Genomic DNA, 25078 nt, shown 5'->3' on the forward strand with positions numbered 1-25078 from the left:
AGGCCTCAAGAACATATTCACAGGTGATATGATTGTCTTTGCAGGAAACTAATAGACTCTACCAAAAAAGGGACTGTAACAAGGACTCCAACTCTTCACTTTGATCTGCAAGTGTCTGATTGGTGGCTAAAAGCAGCAGGTCTGGTGGCTACACTTGAAATCCCAGCTACTCAGGTAGCTGAGGCATCAGAATAGCAAATTCAAGGCCAGCCTAGGCAACTTAATGAGCCTCTGCTGAAAATTAAAAAAAAAAAGGGGGGGGGGTGGAAACGTAGCTTGATGGTAGCATGTCCCTAGATCTGATTCCCAGTGGCACACACACACAAAAAGAGGGCTTAGCATCTTCACCTACATTTTGCATCAGTCTCCTTTGCTCTGAGCTACCTGGGATTCCAGGAACCAGGTCTGATGGATAAACATCTTATGAATCAAGACTACCCCCATCAGAAATAGCAACTTTCTAATCTTAGACAAACCCTTCCTGACCAATCCTGAGATGGACAGACTTCACCTGATTAAGATCCCCTTCTGTGGCAGCTGTGAAAAGCCCCCAGCATGTGGAGCCCCACCCATGCCCTCATTCCCCTTTCCATAAAACCCCAAAGTTACCAGGCAAGGTGGTATACACCTATAATTCCAGTGACTCCAGAAATGAAGGCAGGAGAATGGCAACTTTGGGAACAGCCTCAGCAACTCACAAAGCCCTATCTCAAAATAAAAAAGCCTGGGAATGCAGCACAAAAGCAGAGCAGCCTGGTTTTGATCCCCAGTACTGCCAAACCAAACTAAACCAAACAAAAACACCTCAGTGTCAATCCTGGAAGACCTGGCAAAGGACGTGGGTCCCCTGTCTTCCAAGGGAGCTGTACTGATGAAAGCTCCTTTATGTCTGCCACCATTATCTTTCTGCTTGGTTGGGGTGAGTGGCCAGACAGGATCTGTGAGATTCTAGTCAGGCCTCTGGCCTAGACTCTAGAAACACTACTAGAACAAGTGAGGCCAGCAAGGACGCAGTGCACCAAATCCCACATGCAAGACCAATCACATCTGTGTCCGCAACAGACTCTCAGAGGCTGTAGCTTAAAACATCCTATGCAAGAACATCAAAGCAAGTGAGATGCTTAGAAACAAAAGACTGCAAGATTGGTATATTAAATACTATAAAATGGTGCTGAGAGATTTTAAAGAAATCCAAATAAATATATATATACCATGTTCACAACACTTATGTTGATTCTCCCTACATTGATCCACAGACTCAACACAATTCAGTCAAAATGCCAGAAGAGCTTTTGTTGTATTTGGTAGAAAATTCTAAATTTACATGGAAATGCAGAGGATCTAAAATAGCTAAAACAACTTTGTTAAAGAACAGCATTGGAGAAGTAACACTGCCTAATTTCAAGACTTATTCTGAAGTTTTCATAATTAAGACAGTGTGGTATTGGCACAAAGCTAGATGAATATATCAGGAGAGAAAGCTCCAGAATGAACCCATGTATGCATGGACAATAGATTGCTAAGGGTTCAAAAACAATTCCAGTGGAGATTATCTTTTCAACAAATGGTACTGGAACAATTGGACATTCAAGTATTTTTTAAAAGACCTTTGACTTTTTTTTTTTTTTTTTTTTGAGAATCTCTTTGTTGAAGTGATGTTTTGCTTCCTGCAGTTGCTCTTTCAACTACTTATTGGTATGATCATTCATTGCCTGCATTTGCTCTATTATCTCATCCTTTGCTTCACAATCATTTTAATTATGTATATTCTGAACTCCTTTTTTGACATTTCTTCTACCATGCTGTTACTGGATTCTATTAATATAGAATCTAGGTTTGTTTGGATCATTTTCTTCCCTTGTTTTTTCATGTTGTTCATGTATCTTTCCCTCTAGCAGTGCAGATCTGGGGTATTGCAGTTTCCCCCCTATAGGCTTATAGTGACCCTATAGGTTTCCAAACCTCTTCTTTAAGGGGTGATCAATATTAGCAGTGCTCAGTATAGACAATATGCAACCCCAAACCAAATAGCCCCTATGAAGACATGAACAATATTGTCATAAACATGAGTTCAATTATTATCTGCAGTATAACAAATAGATTTGCAATAAGGTCTGCAGTTTCTAACGAAGGACAAAGAGGATGAGGAGGGGTGTAGGATGTAACTATCAGTGGGATAGGAAAAGAGTATATAGAAGTTCTAGATCACAGAAAGAGTGAAAGTGTAATCAATAGAAGTTGGTTGTTAGCATGAGAAAAGGGAGAAAGAGACTCTGAGGATGCAGGAAAACAAAAGAAAAATAGAGCAAGAAAAGTAAAGATAAAAATCTTAAAAATTTTCAAAAAAGGAAAAGAAAAAAAAAATCTACCCTCTAACAGTCATATAGTATTCAAACCTCCCAGTCTTCAGTAGCCTGATGCATGAGAGGTACCTGACAATGAGCTGCCAGTCTCCAGCAGGCGTCTCAGGATGGGATTTGCCCCACCTAAAGATGGGAGCTACGGCTTCCAGGATTATCCAAGATGGCTGCTCTGGCTTCCAAATGTGTTGGCAAATGGGGAGCTGCAGCTCGGGTGTGGGCGTGGTCAGCCAGCGTTCTGGAGGTGGAGTGTGGTTGGTTGGGCAGGGGTCCTGGAGGCAGGGTGTGGTCAGCCTGGTTGAGGGGTCCTGGAGATGGGGCTCAATCAGTCCAGCCAGGGGTCCTACATGTCCTGGCTGTTGTCTCAAAATGGCAGCAGTCACATGTAACCAAACCTGCAGGTTCTGGGACAGTGGACTTCCAGGCAATAGCAGGCAGCTGGCACTCCACTGGCAGTCTGTGGTCCCTCAGTCTGCTGGGTGCTGTTGGACCATCAGCAGGTAATCCTTGGGCGGTGGGTGATGGGTAGGTGAAAGGTGATGGACAGGCGAGAGGCAGGCAAATGGCGGATGACAGGAGACAGTCAGTGAACAATCTGCACTCAAAAAGTAGTCAATATACCAAGAAACAGATATCCTCTGCTTGAAACCCGATTTATGGGAGCGACAAGGAATGCAGCCTCCCTCTAGTCCACCATCTTTGAGGCTTATTCAAGACTTTTGACTTTTTAATTTTATAATCTGACAGGTATAATGAGGCATCTTCTTTCTCTTTTTGCAGTGCTGGGAATTGAACACAGGGACTTGTACATGCTAGGCAACTGCTCCACCACTGAGCCACATCCCCAGCCAGACATCTTATTCTAATTCAGATTCTTCAGGTTACTGAATTTAGCATCTTGCATGCATCTGTGCATTGCCTTATCTTTTTTCCATTTGTCTATTGAGTCTCCTGTTTTTTTTAAGTAATTTTTTAATAACTTTATTTTATTTAGTTTTGTATGTGGTGCTGAGGGTTGAACCCAGTGCTTCACATATGCTAGGCAAGCACTCCACCACTGAGCCACAGTCCTAGCCCTCTCCTGTTTTTTGGTCATTGTTTACAGGCATTCCTTTTCTCTATCCTAAATATTAATATGCTGTTGTTTCTTGATATCGCAAATACTACCTCCTAGTGGCCTGTCTCATCTTTGATAAGCCAGATGTTTAGAACAACTTTTCCTAATGCCCCAGAACTGGCATCAAGATCTAAAACAAAAGACTCAGACACATTGAGTACGCATATTCTGGAAAAGCCTGAAAAATGATTATAGCCAGAAACACTGTGAGTACATGAAGTTTGGGGCTACAAATAAAAATAAAGCTGCCATAAATGTCCTACACAGGTTTCTGTGTGAACAATGATTTCCATTTCAGTCAACTGATGGTTACAATTCAATCATGATTTGACAAGTGGAGTCATCTCCCAAACCACTTTTTCCAATCAGGGCCACCAAATTTGATGTAATCAACTGCTAAACTATTTCTCACCTCCAAATTACAATTTTTGAAATTCTTTCAGCACCAGCCCCACTTATGTCAGAACTTCACATTAATCAAGGATGAGAAAAATTCCCTTGCTGAGTCTTTTCAATGGAAGAAATATTTTCTCAACTATCTTTTGTGCTATTCATAAGGTATTATATAGACAAATACGCTTAAGTTTCATCTGTCACTTTCCGAAGTCTAAACAATCAACAAAAGTATCAGTCCAAAAAAAAAAAAAAGGATCAGTCCAGCCCTGATTTTGTAGCATTTGCCCAATTTTCAAGGTGTAAATTCTTCCACCATTGCCAAGTTCAAACTACCAATTTGACATCACCAAAAGTGGAGCAGCCTAGAGATGCGCAGCAGCATCTATTTGTATTTTCACCTGTCACCATAGATATAGACCACATCAAGTTCGTAGATATACAGAATTAAGTAAATACTTAAAAAAAAAGCCCCTTACAGTCGGGCTGCGCAGGCAGGCAGGCCTTGAGCTCCTGGTCTCGAGTATCAGCCCCGATTAGCAGGGACCACGGGTACGTGTCAGCAGGTCTGGATGAAGCGCTTTTTAGAAGACAAAACAGGGCTGGCTCCGCGCTTACCTAACGTGCTCCAGGCCCCGGCTTTGATGCCCAGCATCACTCCCCAAAGCAGTAAAATGAAGTCTGACTTTTTTTTAATGGTACTAGAGATCTAACCCAGGGGCGCTCTACCTCTGAGCTACGCCCCAGGCCTTTGTATTTTTTATTTCAAAACAGGGGCTTGCTAAGTTGCTCAGGCTGGCCTCGAACCTGCCATCCTCCGGCCTCGCTCTCCCAAATCGCTGGGATGAACTTGGCATGTCTACATTTTGTGACAGGCTCGCAGAGTTCCTGAACACCTGACGCCGTCACGTCACGTGGGGCGGCTGGGCGAATGCGGGGTGCTCTGGAAGACAACGGAGCTGAGCCTCAGCTGGCCGCGCGACGTCTTCTCAGCGCCAGGCAACGGCCAGCGCCCCCAGGCGTCACGCGGCGCGACGGCATCTCGGCAAACGTCATCTGCCGGCGCAGGGGCGGGCGCCGCCATGATGCGGTACGGAAGCCGACGAGCCGCCCCGCGGCGCCCCGTCGCTCCAGCTTTCGGGCTTCGCCACGAAGCCGCCCGAAGGCGCGGAGTACACCAGTAGCGCTCGCTCGCCCGCCCGAGGCCCCGCCCCGCGCCCGCGGGCGCCGCCATGTTGGGGGTCCTCGCCGGGGGCGCGTAGGCGTCCTCATAAGATGCCGGCCCGGGCGCGCGGCAGCCCCCAAGATGGCGTCCATGCGGGAGAGCGACACGGGCCTGTGGCTGCACAACAAGCTGGGCGCCACGGACGAGCTGTGGGCGCCGCCCAGCATCGCGTCCCTGCTCACGGCCGCCGTCATAGACAACATCCGCCTCTGCTTCCACCGCCTCTCGTCGGCCGTGAAGCTCAAGCTGCTGCTCGGGACGCTGCACCTCCCGCGCCGCACAGTGGACGAGGTGAGGCGGCCCGCCGCGCTCGCCCCTTCTGCCTGCTCATCCGCCGCCCCCACCCGTTCCTCGCCTCGGCCCGCCGCACCCCGGCTTCCCCCCCACCGACCCTCCGCCGCACCCCGGCTTCCCCCCCACCGACCCTCCGCCGCACCCCGGCTTCTCCCTCCCCGACCCTCGGCCGCCAGCGTCCGCGGTGGGGGTGGGGTGGGGTGGGCGTCGCCGCTGCCGTCGGGGTCGCGGAGGCCGATCGGTGGCGGAGGCGTCCTTCCAGGCGTGCGTCCTGGAGGCCGGGCTCTGGTTCTCCTCGGCGCTGGGGAGCAGGGCTGGGTGCGGCGTGGAAGCGCCGCGCTGGCGCGAACGCTCCAAGCTGCTGCCGTTTTGCAGCCCTTATTGAGCTGTAGGGCACGTCGGTGCTTCATTCCGTCTAGCGAACCCTGATGGCAGCAGGACCAGCTCCTGTAACCCCCAGCAGGTGAACAGAAGCCCGTCCTTCGCCGGGAACTTTCCTCCTACCCCGGGTGGGCGGTGGGTTGTCAGTACGCATTTCGAAACCGTCGAGTTGGTTCGCCTAATTGGAACCTAGTGTGCGTGTGTCCCGGTGGCGCCTGGCGGACTCGTGCGTGCTGCGCCTTCCTGGCACCCAGCATGCTGTCCCTTCCACCTCGGGAAGGCGCTTAGGCCCTGCCTAGCTTCCCTGCTCTTGGGAGTGGTGCTGTCGCCAACATGACTTTTGGTCCGGGGCATTTCTTTAGGTACAGTATTCAGGAGTGGGCTTGTGGGGGAGTTAGAGTTATCCAGGTTGTTTTCAGAGTGGTCGTATCAAATTGTACGCCTCCCCAAAACGTGTCCCTTCTGTTGGTGTGTATTACTAGATTGTTTATTTTGTATATGCCTTATTACTGATTTGGTTGAACATCAAAACTTTTTTCCCTGATTGTCTTTTTCTTCATTGCTTTGTAGCAGATGGAGGTTTTAATAAATGCTGGGTACCATCCTTGTCCAGCTGCTTAGAGTCCTGCACCTCCCAGCTGGGGCTTCACTTGCATCTGTGGATGGACAGAAGCTCTTGTAGTTGTCCCCTCGGGGTGCTGATCTGACCCTGTTGGGAAGGTCACCCCGTCAGCCCTTTCTCTTGCAGAGCTGTGCCACTGTGCCCTTCTTGAGCTGCTGGTGAAGCTGGGCGTGGTTTCACCATTTTCACACAGACTGGGCTTAGTCCAGCACCACTGATTGCAGTGACCGTCCTTTTCAGTCAGTCCTCACGGTCACTTCTGCTGTGGGTCTGTTTCTCAGCCTTGCTCTTGAGCCTTTGTGTTGAGCATTTGTGTGTTGCTGTGCTTCTTCACTAAGTCAATGCCCAGTCATTCTGGGCAGCTAACAAGCAGGGCAAACCCTCCCACTTTGTTCCTTGGGAATGTCTTGCCTTTTCTTGGCCTTTGCACTTCTTTGCAGGCTGTACCTTCGCTTCTCAGGTTGCGTACATAACAGCCTGTTGGGATCTTAAGACCAATTTTATGAACACCTGGTTCCGTCTGAAGTGAAAGTTTATTAACACGAAATCCTGTAGCTATCTACTAATAACAATTTTATTTTCTATTATTGATATATAGAACTGCTGTTGGCTTTTAAATAATGAGTTTGAATCACACACATGTTGGAAGTATCATTAATTGCAATACTTTTCTGTAGAACCTTGATTTTTCTTTGAACTTAATATGGTTATCTTTTCTTCCCTAGTCACCAGAAACCTTTTGTACGTTCTTATTTCTGATCACACAGTGAGAATTTTGAATGGTTTGCCATTAAGATTTTTGTTTATTTGTTTCATGTTTTCTTATGGAAATAACCCTATATCTGATCAAGGAAATTCTTTTTTGTTGTTGTTGTAGGTTAAGTGCTCTAACACTGAGGCGCATCCCCAGCCCAAGGAAATTCTTATCTATCACTAGGGATTTTTTCTTTTTTTTAAATTCTCTTAGTTGTAAATGAGGTGTTTGTTTTGTGGGACTCATGGATTCAGGGGTTCATTCTGTAGACCACTGACTTTTATTGCTCTGGGCCTGAGGTGAGGTAGAGCATCATGACTCAGAACATCAAAGATGTGGAAGAGGAAAGCTCAGGACATGGCACCATGAAGCAGAAAGAGAGAGCTCTGCTCAACAGGACATATGTGTACCCCAAAGGCATGCCCCCAGTGACCTGCCTCCTGCAACCACACCCCACCTGCCTGTAGGGGCCACCCGGTTAGTCCATTCAAGGGGATTAAGGAACCTATTAGGTTAAAGCTGCTCTAATCTGATCATTTCACCTCTAAACTTTCTTTTTTGTGGTACTGGGGATTGAACTCAGGGCCTTGTGCTTGCGAGGCAAGCACTCTACCAGCTGAGCTATCTCCCCAGCTTGTTAAACTTTCTTGCATTGTCTCACACTTGAGTTTTGGGGAATACCTCACATCTAAACTATGACACCCAGGTTGGTCTCCAACTCATTCAAGTGAGGCTTACTGCCTCAGCCTTCTGAGCACTGGGACCTCAGTCATGCTCAGCCACACCCAGCTTGAATTAGTTTTTGTTTGTTACCAGGGATTGAAGTGGGGCACCTAACCACTGAGCCACACCCCCAGCCCTTTTTTGTATTTTATTTAGAGACAGGGTCTCACTGAGTTGCTCAGTGCCTCCCTAAGTTGCTGAAGCTGACTTTGAACTCACAATCCTCCTGCCTCAGCCTCCTGAGCCTATGGGATTACAGTCTTGAACCCCCATGCTGAGCTATCAGCTTTTTTTTTTTTGCCACTTTATTGAGATACAATTCACATGCCATGCAGTTCAGCCTTGAAGATGTTGAATGCAGTGATTTTTAGTGATTCAGAGTTGATCATTCTAACCAGCATTTCCATGACGCACCCTGTCCTTGTTGCACTTCCCCACAGTCCTCTTCCTCTCTAGTCCCAAACGAGCCCTGCCTCTCCTGTACATTTCACATAAATGGAATCATACAACACATAGCACCCCTTTGGGTTTTTGTGGTACGGGGACTGAACCCCGCTACGCTCTTGTGACCTTCCTGCCTCAGCATCCCTGTCTTTCTGTTCTGCACTCAGTTTCTCAGTCACCAGGCTGACCTGGAACATGCCTCCTCCAGGCTCAGCTCCAGTGCTGGGAGGGCAGCAGTTCATGGTCTTTATCTGACTCCTTTCACTGAGCACAGTGCCTCCAGGGTTGGTTCCTGTCACGGCAGGTGTTGGTGCTGCGCTCCTCTTGTACTGGATGGTGTTCCGTGTCATGATGGACCATGCGCAGCAGATGGGCTTGGGGGCTGGTCCACCTCCTGGCACTGTGGCTGCTGCTGTGAGCACTCACGTGCAGGGTTTTGTTTCCTTGTTGTGTGCCTGGGGGTGGGACTGTGCGTCACACGGTCAGTCTGCCTCGTGTTTTAGGGAATTGCCACATTGTCCTCCACGGTAGCACCACCACCGCATCCCCGAGGGTTTTGAGTACTCCATTTCCCACACCACCCTTGCCAACACTTACTGTATAACCATCCTAATGGTTATAAGTGAATTTTTAATTTTATCAAATTTAAAATACTTATACGTAATTGATCACATTGACAGATAGCTTTAATTGTAAACCAACCTTGTGTTCCTGAGGTAAACTGAAGTTAGTCATTTTCTGTTACTGGGTTACATTGTCCTGCTATTATGTGTAGGAATTTTGTATCTACGTTCTGAGTAGAATTGACCTATAGTGTAACACGCCAGACCCAGACGGTCTTTGTCAGGTTTTTGTGTTGAGGGAATGCTGCCTGCATAAAATGATTAATAATGCATTCTCTGCTTTCCTCTCTTTATTTATTTTGGTACTGGGGTTTGAACCCCTGCGCGCTCAACCACCAAGCCACATCTCAAAGCCCCTTTTATATTTTATTTAGAGACAGGGTCTCACCAAGTTGCTTAAATTGCTGATGCTGAATTTGAACTCGCAATCCTCCTGCCTCAGCCTGTCAAGCTACTGGGATTACAGGCATGTGCCTTGCTGTTTTCCTTTTCTTTGTAAGTGTTAATAATAGAATTATTTCTTCTTAAATGTTTGGTGAAGCTTGGTGATTATGTCTTCTGGGCCTGGCACATTCTTTATTTGTATGTATGTGTGTACGTATGTATTTATTTATTTATTTATTTATTTTTGGTACTAGGAATCAAACCCAGTAATGCTCAGTGCTCTACCACTGAACCATATCCCCAGCCTTTTTTCTTTTTCTTTCTTTTTTTTTTTTTAATTTGAAACAGGGTCTAACTTGCTGAGACTGACCTCCCAGGTAGCTGGGATCACAGGTGGACAACCATACCCAGCACCTTCTTTATTTTCTAATAAATGCATGTAAGGCCATAAATTTTCTTCATATTACATTAGCTACATCCAAATTTTATTCTGTTTTGTTTGGTGCTGGGGAGTGAACCCAGGAGAACTTAACCACTGAGCAACATCCCCAACACTACTTTTTTTTTTTTTTTTTTTGAGACAGGATCTTGGGAAGTTGCTAAGGCTGGTTTGAACTTGTGATCCTCCTGCACTGCTGGAATAACAGGCATGTGTCCAGCTGCATTTGACAAGCTTTGATATATAATACTTTTTGTTGTCAAGCTACAGTATTTTCTAATTTTTATGATAATTTCTTCACTGACTCCTGTATAAATTAGAAATGTTTCTCAATTTCTATACATTCAAGGGCAACAGGTTTTACTTATGTTTTTATTAGTGATTTCTAACTGTATTGAGCTCTTGTCAGAAAGTAGAGTTCAAATTATTTCAGTTGCCTGAAACTTGAGATTTGCTTAATGACAAAATATATGGTTAGTTTTTGTGAATGTTTGTGGATGAGCTTCAGAAACACATTTATTCTCTCATTTAGATCCTTTGCTTAGTATACATGTTCATTAGATCAAATTTGCTTAATCATGCCCTATTAATGATTTTTTTTTTTTATTCAGAGAGGATATATTTATCTCTCCCTTATGAGGATTATGGATTTGTCTATTCCTCTTTATCAACCATTGCTTTATGTATTTGGGGGCTATGTTATTAGGTGCATGCAAGTTTAGAGTTGTTAGAGTTGCTTGGTGAAGTGAGCCATGGATTTATGTGCAGAAATTTGTTTTATCCTTAAGTCTGTTTCGTCTAGCATTAGGATAGGCATATTGGCTTGCTTTCTATGTATGTATATATGCACATACATTTCTTTCCTCCTTTTTTGGACCTTGCCAATATGTAAGAAGTGACAACAAAGACCTCATTTACTTAGATTGTGAAAGAACTAGCTATTCTGAACAATGCACTTTTCTGAAAACCATTTTTTTTTTTTGCATTAAAATAATCTTTCTAAAACATCTTCGTTCCATTGTCTATCCTTTCTTTTTTCAGTTATATAAGGGTCTAGCACATTAGGAATATCACCCTGAGAATTAATCTTCTCTGCAAGGGACCATAGATCCAGCTGATGAGGTGACTTGTCCGGATGTATTCCACAGTGTGATAGGATTCTTCCAAGATGCAGAGAGAGCAGGGTGTGTAGATGCACAGTATAAACCAGGAGTGCCAGGGACTTGAGACCCAGGAAGGCCCAGGCCTAAAGGCTGGGGAAGCCCACCTCCAGCAGTCAAGAAGGAGGGCCACTCTCTCACCTTGCCTAGCTTTTTTTCTTTCCCCCTTTTTTGAGATGGGGTTTCTCTTGGTCACCTAGTCTGGCCTGAATTACTGAAGTGAAGCACTCTTCTTGCCTTAGACTCCCAAGTAGCTGGGGCTGAAGGTGTGCACCACTTTACCTGGCACCCCCCTCACTCTGGGGGTGGATATGGGGACTGAACCCAGGGGCACTCAACCACTGAGCACGTCCTCAGCCCTATTTTGTATTTTATTTAGAGACAGGTCTCACTGAGTTGCTTAGTGCCTTGCTTTTGCTGAGGCTGGCTTTGAACTTGAGTCCTCCTGTCTCAGCCTCCCAAGCCCCTGGAATCACGGGTGTGCACCACTGTGCCCAGCCGTCCCTTGCTTTTTTATTCAGGTCTTCAACTGATTGGATGAGGTCCACCCGCATTCAGGATAGCAGCCCACTTTGTTCAGTACTAGTCCAAATGTTAGTCTCATCCATAAACACCCTCCCGCACACACCCAGAATAATGTTTGACCTGAATATCTGGCACATGGCTGTACTCGTAATGACGTGGGAGACTGAGTCAGGAGGATCACACACTAGAGACCAACCTCAGCATCTTAGTGAGGCCCTGTCTCAAAATTAAAAAAAAAAAAAAAAAAAAAAAAGGTGTTGAGGGTGTAGCTAAGTGGTAAAGTGCCCCTGAGTTCACTCCTCAGTACTACAGAAGAAAAGATTAACCATTATAAGTAGGACCTACTATGATTGTTTCTGGGTGAAATCCCAGAACCAGTTATTTTGTGATGTATCTATGGGGGGTTTTTTGTTTCATTTGCTTTCTTGCATGGCCAGGGTTGGAACCCAGGCAAGTGCTCTGCCCCTATCCGTATTCTTAAGAGCCAAGTGAGCAGCAGCTTTCAGCCAGTGGAGAGCAGTGAGGGGCACCACAGTGGGCTGGGGTCCTGCTGTCTAGGGCTCTGTTATGTCCTGGGATGATAACACAGTCTTGCCAAGTGAGGCAGGTGGTTCCTGCAGGTGGCCAGGCACTGCCTGGGTGAAGCGTGGGCTGCATCTGAAGGGCTCAGAGGAAATGGGTGCTAGCACTGGGTGACAGCAGTCCAGCTGCTCCTCAGTGTGGGCACCAGAGCAGGCTGCAGAGGGAACCGCCGTGCCTGTGCCCTGGCTGCTCAGTATGTGAGATTACCAGCGCGTGAGAGTCCGTGGAAGGCAGAGCCATTCCTGCAGCTGGTGGCTGAGCTAGCCGAGGTAGCACGGAGGTCAGGGTGCCTGCGGAGTGAGCAGGAAGCAGTGTACCTGGAAGGACGCACCAGCTGTGATTGTCTCATCCACTGAGAAACCTGTTTCAGGCCTTTTTTTGGTAAAGCACCTCTTCACATTTTGGGGGGAACAGACACATATCTTGATTTGTTCATGAAGCACTGCTCTGCCACTGGGGGCACTGGAAGCAGGCCCAGAGCCTCAGGCCTGCTTTCGTGTGCTCCTCTCCTTCCAGTCTCCGGTAGCTCTGCTGGAGTCGGGGTCTCTGGTGAGTCAGAATCCACTGTCCCTTTGCTGTTAGACTGGATGTCTCCTCTTTTCTGTGCTGCGAATCCAGGGTCCCCAGCCAGGAACCTGATGAAGCTGCTGTCCTTTCCTTACTGGTGTGTGTGCCAGTGCATGTGCCCACACGCCCGCTCACACACCTGTGAAATATGCCAGTCCCACTTGCCTCAGGCCCCTCATGGCAGGGGCTGCAGCCCACACTCGCGATGCTGTTGGCCCACTCTTCCTGAGCCCCTGGCATAGGGGGCGCGTGCTCCGCAGCAGGGTTCTGTTGAGAGTCGTCCTTCCGAAAGTGGCAGCCAAAACAAGCAGTTGCCCTTTGGTGGTGGACACACAGGGTCGTACTTTGCAGTGGGGTAGTGCCTGAACTCGGGCTGTGGTCCTCCTGCGTGTCCCGCGTCGTCTCCAGGAGACTCCCACTTCCCAATAGGGTTATGCTGTGCTCTCGTTGTTCAGGGAATAATGATGCTGAATAAAAGGCCTGATGCTGAAAAAAAGGCCTGTTCACTTTCTTTTCTTTTCTTTTAAAGGTTTTGTTTTTTTTTTTTTTTTTTTTATTTTAGATGTCAGTGGATCTTTAATTTATTTATTTATATGGGATACTGAGGATCGAACCCAGGGCTTCACACATGCCAGTGGCTCTACCACTGAGCCACAGCCACAGCCCCACACACTTATTTTTAAGAATGTTTTTAGTGCCTGCCTTGCAAGCACAAGGCCCTGGGTTCAATCCCCAGCACCGCAAAAAAAACAAAACAAAAAGAATGTTTTTGATCTGTGGTTGACAATCCCTGGATGCACAACCTGCAAGTGAGGAGAGCCAGCCCTTCCGTAGACTCAGAGGCTTAAACAGCAGACATTTATTTCTCACACTCTGGAGCCTGGAAGTCGAGATCCAGGTGCCTGCTTGCAGGTGGCTGGATCTGATGTCTCTCACGCCCTCCGGCTGCCTCCTTGCAGCAGCACCACCTCCAGGTGCTGTCATCGTGGATTGCTGTCCACAATGTCCTCCGTCCTCCATAGCCTCATGCTGCATGCCTGCCCCGAGGTGGGGTGCTGGGAGGTGGAGCCCTCATTGAGTCCCCTTTGGAGATAGACTGAGGGAGCATTCACCCCTTACCATGGGAGGACACAGTGAAGGAACCACTGAACCAGGAAGTGGCCCTTGGCAGACTCCGAGGTGACTGATGCCTGGCGTGTGCAGCTCTGGCTCCAGAGCTGTGGGAGGCTGTTCTCGGACCACCCCTAAGACAGAATTTACCAGGAGAGTCTGCAGGTATGGAATTCAGTCGAGGAAGTGGTCTTTTGTTTTTAATCTCCTTTTTTCTTTCTTTTATTCCCCCCGTTTTCAGTAAACATCGTTCAGTCTTCTCTCTCAGTAGATGTTGGTTTCCAGAGGCTGCTCTAAAAATGTGGCTTAGAACCACAGCAGTTTAGTGCAGGTGCCCCACTGTCGCAGGCCACAGGCCATCCTCTCTCCTGGCAACCGTGGAGGTCTTTGGCCTGCATGTGCACTAGCCACTTAAGTCATGTGGCCATCTGTCTCTGTGTCCATGTTCTTGGGCAGGGTCAGTTGGGTGGGGCTGGTGGGGATAACAGGTGGCAGCTCATCATCCACGCGGGCCCTGCAGGAGTGATGGGGCTGCCCGCCCACCTTGGCACCCATTGCTGGCCTGGGCCCAGCTCTTCATACCTGAGATGTTCCTGCAGACTTCCTAAGTGGCAGAGATGGTAGCCCCGAGGCGGGAGGCGGGCCCAGAGAAGTTGCTGGGGTGCTGTGGGGAGGCTTCACAAGCTGGGCCACTGCTGCCTGGGAGAAGCTGTGGCAGCCCAGGGAAGCGGGTGGGGTGAGGGCTGGGGCAAGGGGGCCCCAGGAGGAAGCGTGGGCCTGCGGGGTGAATGCCGTCCAGGCTGGCTGCCCCATCTCACCCAGAGGCCTCAGGGGAAAGTGAAGTGCGCAGGTAGAGACCACCTTCCTGGATCCAGCAGGTGGGCTCAGCTGGCTTGTGCTTCATCATTTTCTCTTCTCCACAGATGAAGGATGCCCTGATGGAGATCATCCAGCTCGCCACCTTGGACTCTGACCCCTGGGTCCTCATGGTTGCTGACATTCTGAAGTCCTTTCCTGACACGGGGTCTCTTAACCTTGATCTTGAGGAACAGAACCCCAACGTTCAAGATATTTTAGGAGAACTTAGAGAAAAGGGTATGAAGTGTGGCCTTACGTTGTGTTGGGAGGAGAGAAACATTTTGTGGAAGGAACTGGATTGTTAGGCAGTAGTGTGCTTGTGTGTACATGGTACTTCCCAGAACACTACCTGTGTGCACCTCACACCACGTGCTGCTGCCTGGCTTGTGCCTGGCTTGTGCCTGGCCTTGCAGCAGTGGACCACAGCCTCTGCACTGTACTGTGGCTGTCCATGGCGCACGCCTGTGATCCCAGTGACCTGGGAGCTGAGGCAGGAGGGTCCCAAATTCCAGGCCAGCCTGGCCAACTTAGAAAGATCATGTCACAAAATAAAAAATAAATAGGTTTGGGGGTGTAGCTCAGTGGTAGCTCATCCCTGAGTTCAATCCCCAGTACCAAAAGAAAAAAACAAACAGGTAGTTATAAGGAGCATGCAATGAAGGAACATCCATCCCTTCAGAATCCTCCCTCCTTTGAAAAATGGGAACTGCAGCCCCTGAGAAGCAAACCCATGTCCTGTGCTCCGTGGGGGCCCTGCCTGTGCCAGCAGGCAGGGCTGTGGCTGGAGACATGGGTGCCCTGGTTACCTGGCCCAGGCATGGCTCTGCAGCAGCCACTTGTGCGGCCACCTGTGCTGGGAAGCCTCTGGCATTTTAGGTTTTCACTTGACCTGTAATTGCACACACCACAGACACTGAGCACATGGGCTACCCAGGTGCACACACGCCCTGCTGGGTGCCCTGGGGGTGGAGGGAGCTGGAGGAGCCCAGGGCAGCAAACTCCAGGGGCTGCCTGTGCTTTCCTCAGGGTGGTTATGTAACTAGCTGGGCAGCAGGTGCTCCTGTCCCCAACACGCAAGTTTTTTCCTTGAGTTTGGACCCCGTGGTGACCACATAGACTCAGGCAGTGAGTGGGCAGTTTTCTCAGTCTCTGGGTTCAGCAGTCTCCAGGAGAGACCACTGATGGGGCTCCTGGGGAATCCCGAGAAGCCGCACCCCACCTGCTCTTGCTGCACAGGCACACGTTGCAGGGATCGGTGGTCCGAGGGTCTGCAGCCAGCCCTTGGTGTGCTGTTAGGTCCGGGGCTTGCAGCAGAGCAGCCCGCAGGCCCTTTCCTCTGTTCCAGGGGCTTTTGTTTATAAAGTGTTGCCTGAGATTCTGGTGAGGCCCTCCCTTGGGTGGGAGGCCTGGCCTTGCTGCCTGGCCCACATTGATGACCTTGGTTCTGGGGTGGTGGAGTTGGATCCAGGGGGATCTCGTGGGCACAGGGGAATTAAAACCAGGGCAGAGGCAGCATGGCTGAAGGGTGGAAGCGGGCCTGTGGGGGCGCAACACCCTGAGAAAGGGCCTCTAACCGGGCTGGGGCTCTCCACAGTGGGCGAGTGTGAGGCATCCGCCATGCTGCCCCTGGAATGCCAGTACCTGAATAAAAACGCCCTGACCACACTTGCCGGACCCCTCACCCCGCCTGTGAAGCATTTTCAGTTAAAGCGGAAGCCCAAGAGTGCCACATTGCGGGCGGAGCTGCTGCAGAAGTGTGAGTCTACCCCATGGCCTGGTGCCTGCTTGCGTCCCTGCTTTCCAGGCCTCACTGACCTCCGTGGGTCCTAGGCTGTCTGTTCAAAGAGAAGCTTCTGAAAGCACGTGTCAGAAACGTGAGCGTTTCCAGGTCTGGTGTCCGACCTGGCAGGAGTGAGACCTGTGCCCGCTGCGACGCCACAGCGTGCAGCTGTGAAGACGGCTGGCTGTCTCAGCTGGTGGAAGTATGCGCAAGGTGCCCGCTGGGCAGAGTGGGGAGTGATCACTTCAGTCCAGTTGCAAAGCATGGATTTCACACCAGGCACAGGGAACACATGGCAGTCCTCACACCTGGGAGACTGAAGCAGAAGGCCCCTGAGCAGCACAGCCAGGTGCTGGCTCAGAAACAGAACAGAGCCACCTGAGCCAGTCATGGGACACACCTTTATCAGCAGCTTGGGAGGCTGGGGTAGGAGGAGTGCAAGTTCAAGGCCAGCCTCAGCAATTTAGACCCTGTCTCAAAATAAAAGCTCTAAGAAAGGGGTTGTGGCTCAGTGGTGGAGCGCTTGCCTAGCATGTGTGAGGCACTGGGTTCGATTCTCAGCACCACATATAAATAAATGAATAAAATAAAGATCTCTCGACATCTAAAAATTTTTTTTACGAAAGGACTGGGGATGTAAGCTCAGTGGTAGGGTACACGTGGGTTCAGTCCTCAGTACAAAAAACAGCCACAACCACAGATTTCAGTAAGCTTTTGAGTGGTCCTGGAATCGTCATAGTAACAGACCTGAGTGCCCTGTTTTCTCACTGCCTCAGCTGTGACTCCTGCTTGGAGGAGGCAGTGTCCTGGGGTCAGCCCAGTTGTGGGGACTCTGCAGAGCCTCTGGCCACTGGGCAGCTCTTAGAGTCTGCCTGTCTCTTGGGTCCCACCTTCCAGGAGTCAGCAGCAGAACCTGGCTCTGGCCAGGGGCAGCTGAGGCACTCTCCCTCCTCACCCTGCAGCGTGACTTAGCCGAGCGGGGAAGCCCCTGTTCTTTGTTAAGTTTAGGCACTGCTCAGGGGAGTGTAGAGAGGCATGCTGGGAGGGCCTCGTGGCCTGTGGGAGGGTCTCGCCCCCAGAGCCCTGCTCCTCCCTTGCGGAGGCTGGGGGCTGGGCATGTCCTAGGAGCACGTCCCGGGCGTTCCTGACAGAAGGCCTGGCTTGGTGTTTGCGCGCGGCCTTCTCGCAGCTCGCACTTTCCGAGGTGTGATTTACATGGAGCGAGAGGCCCTGTCGTTGTGAGGAGGACTGACATGGCCCTCTCCACACAGCCACCGAGACGGCACAGCAGCTGAAGAGGAGTGCGGGGGTGCCGTTCCATGCCAAGGGCCGGGGACTGCTCCGCAAGATGGACACCACAAGTAAGCCAGATGCCCACCGGTCAGCCCTGTTGCTTCCCCGTGGGAGGGGGCGACCTGAAAGAAGTGACTTTCCTCGTTCGCCGCGTGGCAGGAAAGGAGGGCGCAGACTCCTGTCCTGACTGCTGAGGGGGCTGCCCTGCCTGGCTCTTCTGCTCTGTGGTGGTGTCCAGTGCAGTGTTGCTGCTTGCCAGCGCTGTCCTGCTGCAGGTTCCCTGTGGTGGGTAGGACGGGGCACAGACCCTGGGGTGAGTGGCCTGGCAGGCACGTGGCAGCCCCGGGGTGCTGCGGCCCTGCATCCTACTGACCTCTGCACTCACTTGCAGGTCGGGCGAGAGCCTGACCGGAGGGATTACTAGTCCCTGCACTGCGTGGGGAGCTGCCAGGGAACACGCCCGCCCGACGAAAGGGTCTTGCTGGCACCTTCCCAGGGCCTCTGCTGCCCTGTTCAGTTTGTTTGGGATTTTGTCCTACCAAGTGTCCACAATTCCAAAACTTCCACCCAGGACCTGACGGGAGCAGCTTTGGTGATGGCTGACGACCTTCCCTGCAGGGGTGGCCCCCTGCCCATGATGACCGGGGCTCCACCTTGCTGAACAGATCCCAGCTTCCACTCCCCTTAGCAAGTCCCTTGAGGGCAGGACTGCCCCTGTTTGGGGGGACGGATAACATGGCTGTCCATCAGTCATGTCCACCCTTCCAGGGTTCCAACCATGCAACTCACTGGGTGCTTCTTGGCCCCAAGCCTGGATTATGTGCTGGAGGGCAGCCTGCCTAGCAGGGAATGTGGACAGCTGCCGGGGCTCAGCAGTGCAGCGCCTGGTCAGGAGTGGGAGAGAGCAGTTCTCGTGGAGTGTGAACCTCTGCACTGAAGCGCAGGAGAAGGAAGCAGAGACCAGCACTCCATCTCTGCTGACAGGAGGCTCAGTGTCCCTGGCCAAGTGGGGTGTCTGTGCTCAGCGTTCTTGGCAAATGTGACAGAGGTCAAGGTGCTCCTGTTTTTCCAGGATAGCTCAGTGTCCCCAGGTGGCCCTTGCCCTGCAGGACTGGGGTTCCAACTCATCTGGCCAGCTGTCCTCTCCCCTCACTTCAGCCCTCCCGGGCTCACCACTGTAGGGGTGTCATTGGTCCAGCAGGGTCTGAGCTGAGTACCTGTCCCCCACTGCGGTGCTGGCAGGAACAGCCTTGGCGGAACATGGGAAGAGCAGCAGGAGACCCACTCCTCCCTGTGGTCCTCCCAAGGCAGCCCCTGCCCACCCTCTTGTGGTCAGAAGGTGTCGGGCTCCTGTGGGCATCCCTGCTGGCTACTGACAGACACCATCCTCTCCCCAGCCCCGCTCAAAGGCATCCCGAAGCAGGCACCCTTCAGAAGCCCTACCACGCCGAGTGTCTTCAGCCCTGCTGGAAACCGGACCCCCATCCCACCTTCGAGGACCCCACTGCGGAAAGAGAGGGGTGTGAAGGTAGGCCTGTACCCTGGTGCCGCTGTGTGCAGCCTCCCTCCTCCCCTGTGCTATAAGCAAGCCTGGAGCTGTGTTTGTCTTGGCAGCTGCTTGACATCTCTGAGCTGGATATGGTCGGTGCTGGCCGAGAGGCGAAGAGGAGGAGGAAGACTCTGGGTGTGTATGGGGCGACCACTGGGGCTGGAGGGAGTCTCCAGGACCTCTTTGGGCAGCTCTGTGCTGCAGTCCCCTCCAGCAGCAGGGTCACCTGCATGGAGGTTGCTTGAACCCTGAGCCAGTGGAGGCCTCCAGGGCTCCTCGCAAGGACTGTGGCTCCTCCACAGATGCAGAAGTGGTGGAAAGGGCAGCCAAGGAGGAGACGGTGGCGGAGAGCGCCACCCCAGACTACGCCGCCGGCCTGGTGTCCACGCAGGTAGGCTCCGCCCTCCCCGCCTGCACACAGCCACCTGGCAGGCTCTCGTTCTGAAGGTTAGCCACCCGTGTTGTCGGAGGACGTGTGTGCGGGCGAGAGGCAGCGTGGGCTCGGGCCCTGATTCAGCCCTCAGCTCCAGTTGAGTGAGCACCTGCCACACTCCTGGAGGGACTGCCGGGGACCTGCTCACTGCTGTCTCAGCGTCCTGGAGTAGGGGTCCTGCCAGGAGTGAGTGGGGTACATCACCCAGAGTCCGGAATGATGTGGCCAGAGAGGTGCAAGGCTGGGAAGGCTGACGGGTGGCGTTCTCGGAAGAGGGCAAGCTGATCTTGTGGACCAGCTTCAGACGAGTGCCTTTCCCTGTGGTACTCACGCGTAGCAGGGCAGCGTTGCTGTCCTCCAGAGATGGTGGTTTGGGGGCCTCCTTGAGTGGGAGCTGCTCGGCCCTTCCTCTGCCAAGGGGGCTTCAGGGCCCAAGGAGGGTGGCGGGGCTGGGGCTTGCAGCCTGGAGCAGCTCTGCCCACTGTGCCAGGTGGGTGACGGGCAGTGCAGGTCTGGGCCAGGCCCAAGAATGGCACCTGGAACCCAGGCCTCTGCTGGGAGGGACGGTCACTGTCTTCCAGAAACTTGGGTCTCTGAACAGCGAGCCTGCACTGCCCTCCACAAGTTACCTGCCCTCCACCCCCAGTGTGGTCCCAGCCTCCTCCTACGTCCCCAGCTCCGAGGCTCCCACAGGTGAGTGGACTTCCTCTGCGGCTCTGGCCCTGGGGCTTCAAGGGCTCTTCTGTCCACCTGGGAGGCAGCCTTGCCCACATGGTGTTACTGGGGCCCAACGTCCTGTTTCTTCTTTATCAGGACATCTGTCTTGTCATCATCCTTTAGCTTCTGCTGGTTAGAGGTGGGAGCCCCTCCTGGTCAAGAAATAAATCCCAGGCAGGCAGGCAGCTGCTGTGCGCTATTCCCTGGCTGTGCTTTAGGGGCAGGAGGGACTGAGGACTCTTCCCAGATGGACACGGCCCAGCAATAGCACCCTCAGCCCCAGAGTTTTAGGAGATTCATAGGAAGGTGGAAATGGACCATTCACCTGGTCACCTGGTCTTAGGCTTTGGCTCCACCAGGACTGACAGAAAGGCTGCAGGTGAGGCAGCCTGTCTTGTCACTGATACCTCCTGACCCCAGCAGAGTCCCACCCCTTGTGAGGACCAAGAATGCTGTGGACTGCAGGCTCTGCCCCTTTGGGTGGGGCCCGCAGGGCTCATGCCAGGGAGGCCTGCTTGTCGTGCAGGAGCAGGACAGAGCAGGTGGGTTGGGGGTGGCCGTTGGTCAGGGCCTGGCAACCAGAGCTGAGCTGTCAGCTCAGAGGGCAGGGTCGGGGGCAGGTGGGAGTGGGGGCTGGGCACAGGCCCAGGGTGTGGGTGGGGTGCCAGCCCAGCCTCACCAGCCCTGCTCCACCACAGCACCATCTTCCCGGGAAACCAGCCTGCAGGCCACCCGGCCGCCTGAGGAGCCCAGCACCCCGAGCCCCACGCTGCCAGCACAGTTCAAGCAGAGGGCACCCATGTACAACAGTGGCCCGGGTCCTGCTGCGCCCACGTCGCCCCTGACGCCCACCACGCCCCCAGCTCTCGCCCCAGCCGCTCAGACGCCCCCGGTGGCCATGGTGGTCCCACAGGCCCAGCCCCCTGCCCAGCAGCAGCCTAAGAAGTTGTCCCTCACGGTAGGTGGGTCCTGGGAGGGCCTATGGGCTGCCAGGTAGGTGGTACAGCCTTGCCCACCTGCAGGTGGGGTGGGAGATGAACCTCGGGGGGCCGGGGTACCCAAATTGCCCTCCTGCCCACAGAGAGAGCAGATGTTTGCTGCCCAGGAAATGTTCAAGACCGCCAACAAGGTCACACGGCCGGAGAAAGCCCTCATCCTGGGCTTCATGGCTGGTTCCCGAGGTGGGTGGGTGGGTGGGTGGGTGGGTGGGTGGGTGTGTGTCTGGGACTGGGTGGTGTCCCGGCTGGGGTGGGGGTGGGCTCTTTGGCCTCAGGCACCTGTCCAGGAGCCTCCGCCCTCCACAGAGAACCCATGCCAGGAGCAAGGGGACGTGATCCAGATCAAGCTGAGCGAGCACACAGAGGACCTGCCCAAGGCTGACGGCCAGGGCAGCACCACCATGCTGGTGGACACCGTGTTTGAGATGAACTACGCCACAGGCCAGTGGACACGCTTCAAGAAGTACAAGCCCATGACCAATGTGTCCTGAGGGCCACCTGCCCCTGCCACCGGCGCTGACTGCGTAGGGCTCCGAGGGACAAGGGCTTTCCAGCTTGGCTGAGCAGCCAGGGGGTACATGCCTGTGTCCAGCCACCCACAGTGCTGTGGAGCCCCAGGTTATTTAAGTTTTAGATCTTTTCTCTGGGGTGTTTTGGGCTTATTTTTTATATCAATATGGGTTACTTTTTGTGTGATTTAAGATACTTTTTTGGATTCAATATTAAGAGTTTTTTGAATGTTAAAGTTAACCAAGAAAGTTATAACTTCCCAGTTTTAGTGCCTGTTAGACTTTTACCTTTTTTATTTTTTCTTAAATTCTACTGACCGAGTGTGAGGGCTTTCCCCCTGCTAGTGCACGACCTGCCCCACAAGGTTGAGGGGACCAAAGGTGGTACCTGGAGATGCTGGGAGGTGGGGGGACTGCCCCGGCAATGCCAGGGAGGGACGGCGGGCCTTGCCCTCCGTCAGTGCCTACCTGGGAGTTTTGTATGTCTTTTGTACAGCTGTGGATATAAGAGACTGGCCTTTGGGTACCTATTTTCATTGTGATACTGAGTGATTAAAGTCCAGCTTTTCTAAAGAAGGCCCACAGAGCTGTGTTTCAGGCCTGAGCTCCCTGCTCGGGGGCCAGGGCTGGGAGAACCCAAGGACACCTGGACCTGGGGTGGGTGTCAGCATGAGGGTCGCTCCAGTGGCACGGGCTGTGGCCATAGGCCCTACTGAGGAAAGTAGAGGGCCCAGGGCCCTGGGCCCTGGGGCTGCCCGCTGGCCAGCTGCAGGGCTGGGAGAGGAGCGCGCCTGCCTCCACATCTTTTCACCTTGAATGGGAACTTGGGAACCAAATTATTTTTGAAGGAAGAAAATGTATTTTCCAAAATCAGAATCCCCCTCCGACGTCCAGCATTCCCTGTTTCCCAGGGCTTCCCTAGCTTCCTCCCCACCAGGCAGAGGCGGGAGCCCCCCGGGGCAGGAGTGCAGGGCGGCCGCAGGGAGATGGAAAGGCAACCCAGTCCCATATCAAATGAGGGAAGGAGAGGGCCTTTGAAACTTTTTAATACAAAAATACTCATACACAATTTTCCAAACACAACTTTCCACTTTAAATGCTATTTTCCCCCCAACTGGCAATTCTCAAATCTATATTTCAGTATACCCACCCCCCCCCCCCAAAAAAAAAATTTCAAGTTTTAAAGTCTAACTATCAAGCCTGGTGATAGCACCCAGTGTTCCTAGAAGGAACCTGCACCTGCATGAAACTTAGACACCGACAGGCACACTTCAGCTTAGGGTTGATTCTGAGGAGGCATCTCACATCTCAACAGCCACCACAGCACCATGACGCCAACAGACACAGCGCTTTACTCCACCAAGTCACCAGCTACACTTCAGATGAAGATACTTGCAACTGACAATTGTTTGTGTCAACTTTAATTAAAACAAGTTTCTTTAATCTTTGAAAATAAGGTAGTTCTGGAATATGGGCACTGTACACATCATGGTTCAGATGTCAAGATAAATATTTCAGAGGCGTCATGAGCACCAACCTGAGTGTGCCCCAGGCCCAGAGAGTCCCAGGAGGCATCACTAGGGAAAGGAGGGCTGTTCCCAAGTCCTCGCTACTTTCTTTCAAGACATGCTTCCCCACAAGTGACTATTTTATAACTGTCCAACTGGACCTATCTCAGTGACCACACAATGGTGGGGCACCTGTATCCTCACAAGCCAGTGCTGGCATGGACAGACACCAGGCTTGCACACACGAGCTGCCTGTGGGGGGTGTGCGCAGGGCAGGTACAGGTTGGGTCCTGCTGCTGAGCCCTGAGGCAGTCAGCTGGTTCCCATGTTGTACTTCACATTAATGACACGGGATGAAGTTGATGTTCGGGAAGCCTTCAGACCCTCAAAACCAGATCTTCCCCCAGACTCGGAAGGAACTCGGGCAGGGCAGACCACCTCATGACTGCATGCCTGGCCACCACGCCAAGGCCCCGTTTCACTCAAATTTATGAACGGGTCTAATAGAGACTCTCAAAGTTAGTGTTATTCGCTCATTGTTCTTGAAAATGGGAATTACTTAAGATTTTTGCAATATTTCCTTCAGGAAGCTCTAGGTTAATTTGGAGATAACATTGAAGTGACTTCAAAATCATAAAACTTTACTACTGCCAATACAGAAATAAGTTAGTCTGTTCCCCAAGGTGCACTACAAAACCATGTTCGCTCAGCTGGTAGGAAGGGGTCTTTTGGACAAGTAACAATACTGGCGAGCACCGAGCACCCGTCTGAGGAGCCTAGGGCCTTGGGCTCCAAAGGTGGGGCCGTGTGCACATGGGGATGCTACTTGGCCTGTCGCCAGAACTGCCTTCCAAGTTCAGGGCATAAGGAACAGAAAAGTCTGTGAACCAATCCAATATTTTCTGAGGACTGAGTGGAGTTAGGCTCTAAGTGAAAAATACTCCCCAGAGGCCTGTCTGAGCAGGCTCGTGTGGAGGTGTCGGCTCGCTGCAGGGCTGTTTTGTTCCTTTTGGTCCTTGGTAAGTTACTTTTGGGGGACCATGACTGAAGAAAAGCACAGGGAGGCCTGCCAGTCAGCAGCTTCCTCCCACACACCTGGTGCCTGAGTGTGGGCGCAGCCATGAGAGCAGCCAGTCCTGGGTCCACGGGGCAGCAGGACAGCAGATGAGACCTCAGGTTCTGGAGGGCAGGTGGTGCGCTTCTCTCTGCAGAAAGCAGTGCCTGCCGCCTCCGCATTCCCCCTGCTGCAGGAGGCCTGTGCCCCCTCCCCTCACAGAGCTCCGTACTCCCTGGGGCGAGAGGAACCCCCAGGAGGGAGGGGTCAGGTCTTCCAAAGAAAGCTTAGTTCTCCTCAGATCTCTCTGTGGGTCTTGGAATAAGTAAGAGAGAATTTTATCTCCAGGCCTGGCCACCGAGACTAGGTGCTGCTTCTCGTGGTGCCCTTGGAGAGCGTGCGAGAAGCAGGCTCGGCTGGACCGCGGGGTGAAGCCAAGGAGTCCTCGCTGCAGCCCATGCCCTCAGCAGTCTGGCATGTGCCCTGAGTTCACTGCCTCTGAAAGAGAACTCAGGTCGCATCAGTGAGCATGTTTTAGTTGGTGATTTGTGAAACAGGTTTAGCAAGAATATACTGAGAATAAAAGCCAGATTAAAAAAAAAAAGAAGAAGAAGAAAAGTCACATGAAAAAAATATACAAGGTTTCCCCTCAAATGTGGGTTAGAACCTATAGAAC

At 51.8% G+C, this 25078-nt stretch overlaps 1 protein-coding gene across 1 annotated transcript; it reads left to right on the plus strand.

Moving 5' to 3' along the window:
* Positions 1–5042: 5042 nt before the first annotated feature.
* NELFA (negative elongation factor complex member A) lies at positions 5043–25005 on the plus strand. The gene is made up of 11 exons (XM_079154498.1): positions 5043–5386; positions 14627–14798; positions 16156–16317; positions 17613–17702; positions 19032–19162; positions 19249–19318; positions 19486–19574; positions 20198–20309; positions 21032–21291; positions 21415–21514; positions 21638–25005. Exons 1-11 carry the CDS (start codon positions 5177–5179, stop codon positions 21820–21822), a joined length of 1581 nt encoding a protein of 526 aa, XP_079010624.1. The 5' UTR covers positions 5043–5176; the 3' UTR covers positions 21823–25005.
* Positions 25006–25078: the final 73 nt, after the last annotated feature.

Source organism: Sciurus vulgaris (genome assembly GCF_902686455.1).
Source record: "Sciurus vulgaris genome assembly, chromosome: 9".
Classification (NCBI taxonomy): Eukaryota; Metazoa; Chordata; class Mammalia; order Rodentia; family Sciuridae; genus Sciurus; species Sciurus vulgaris.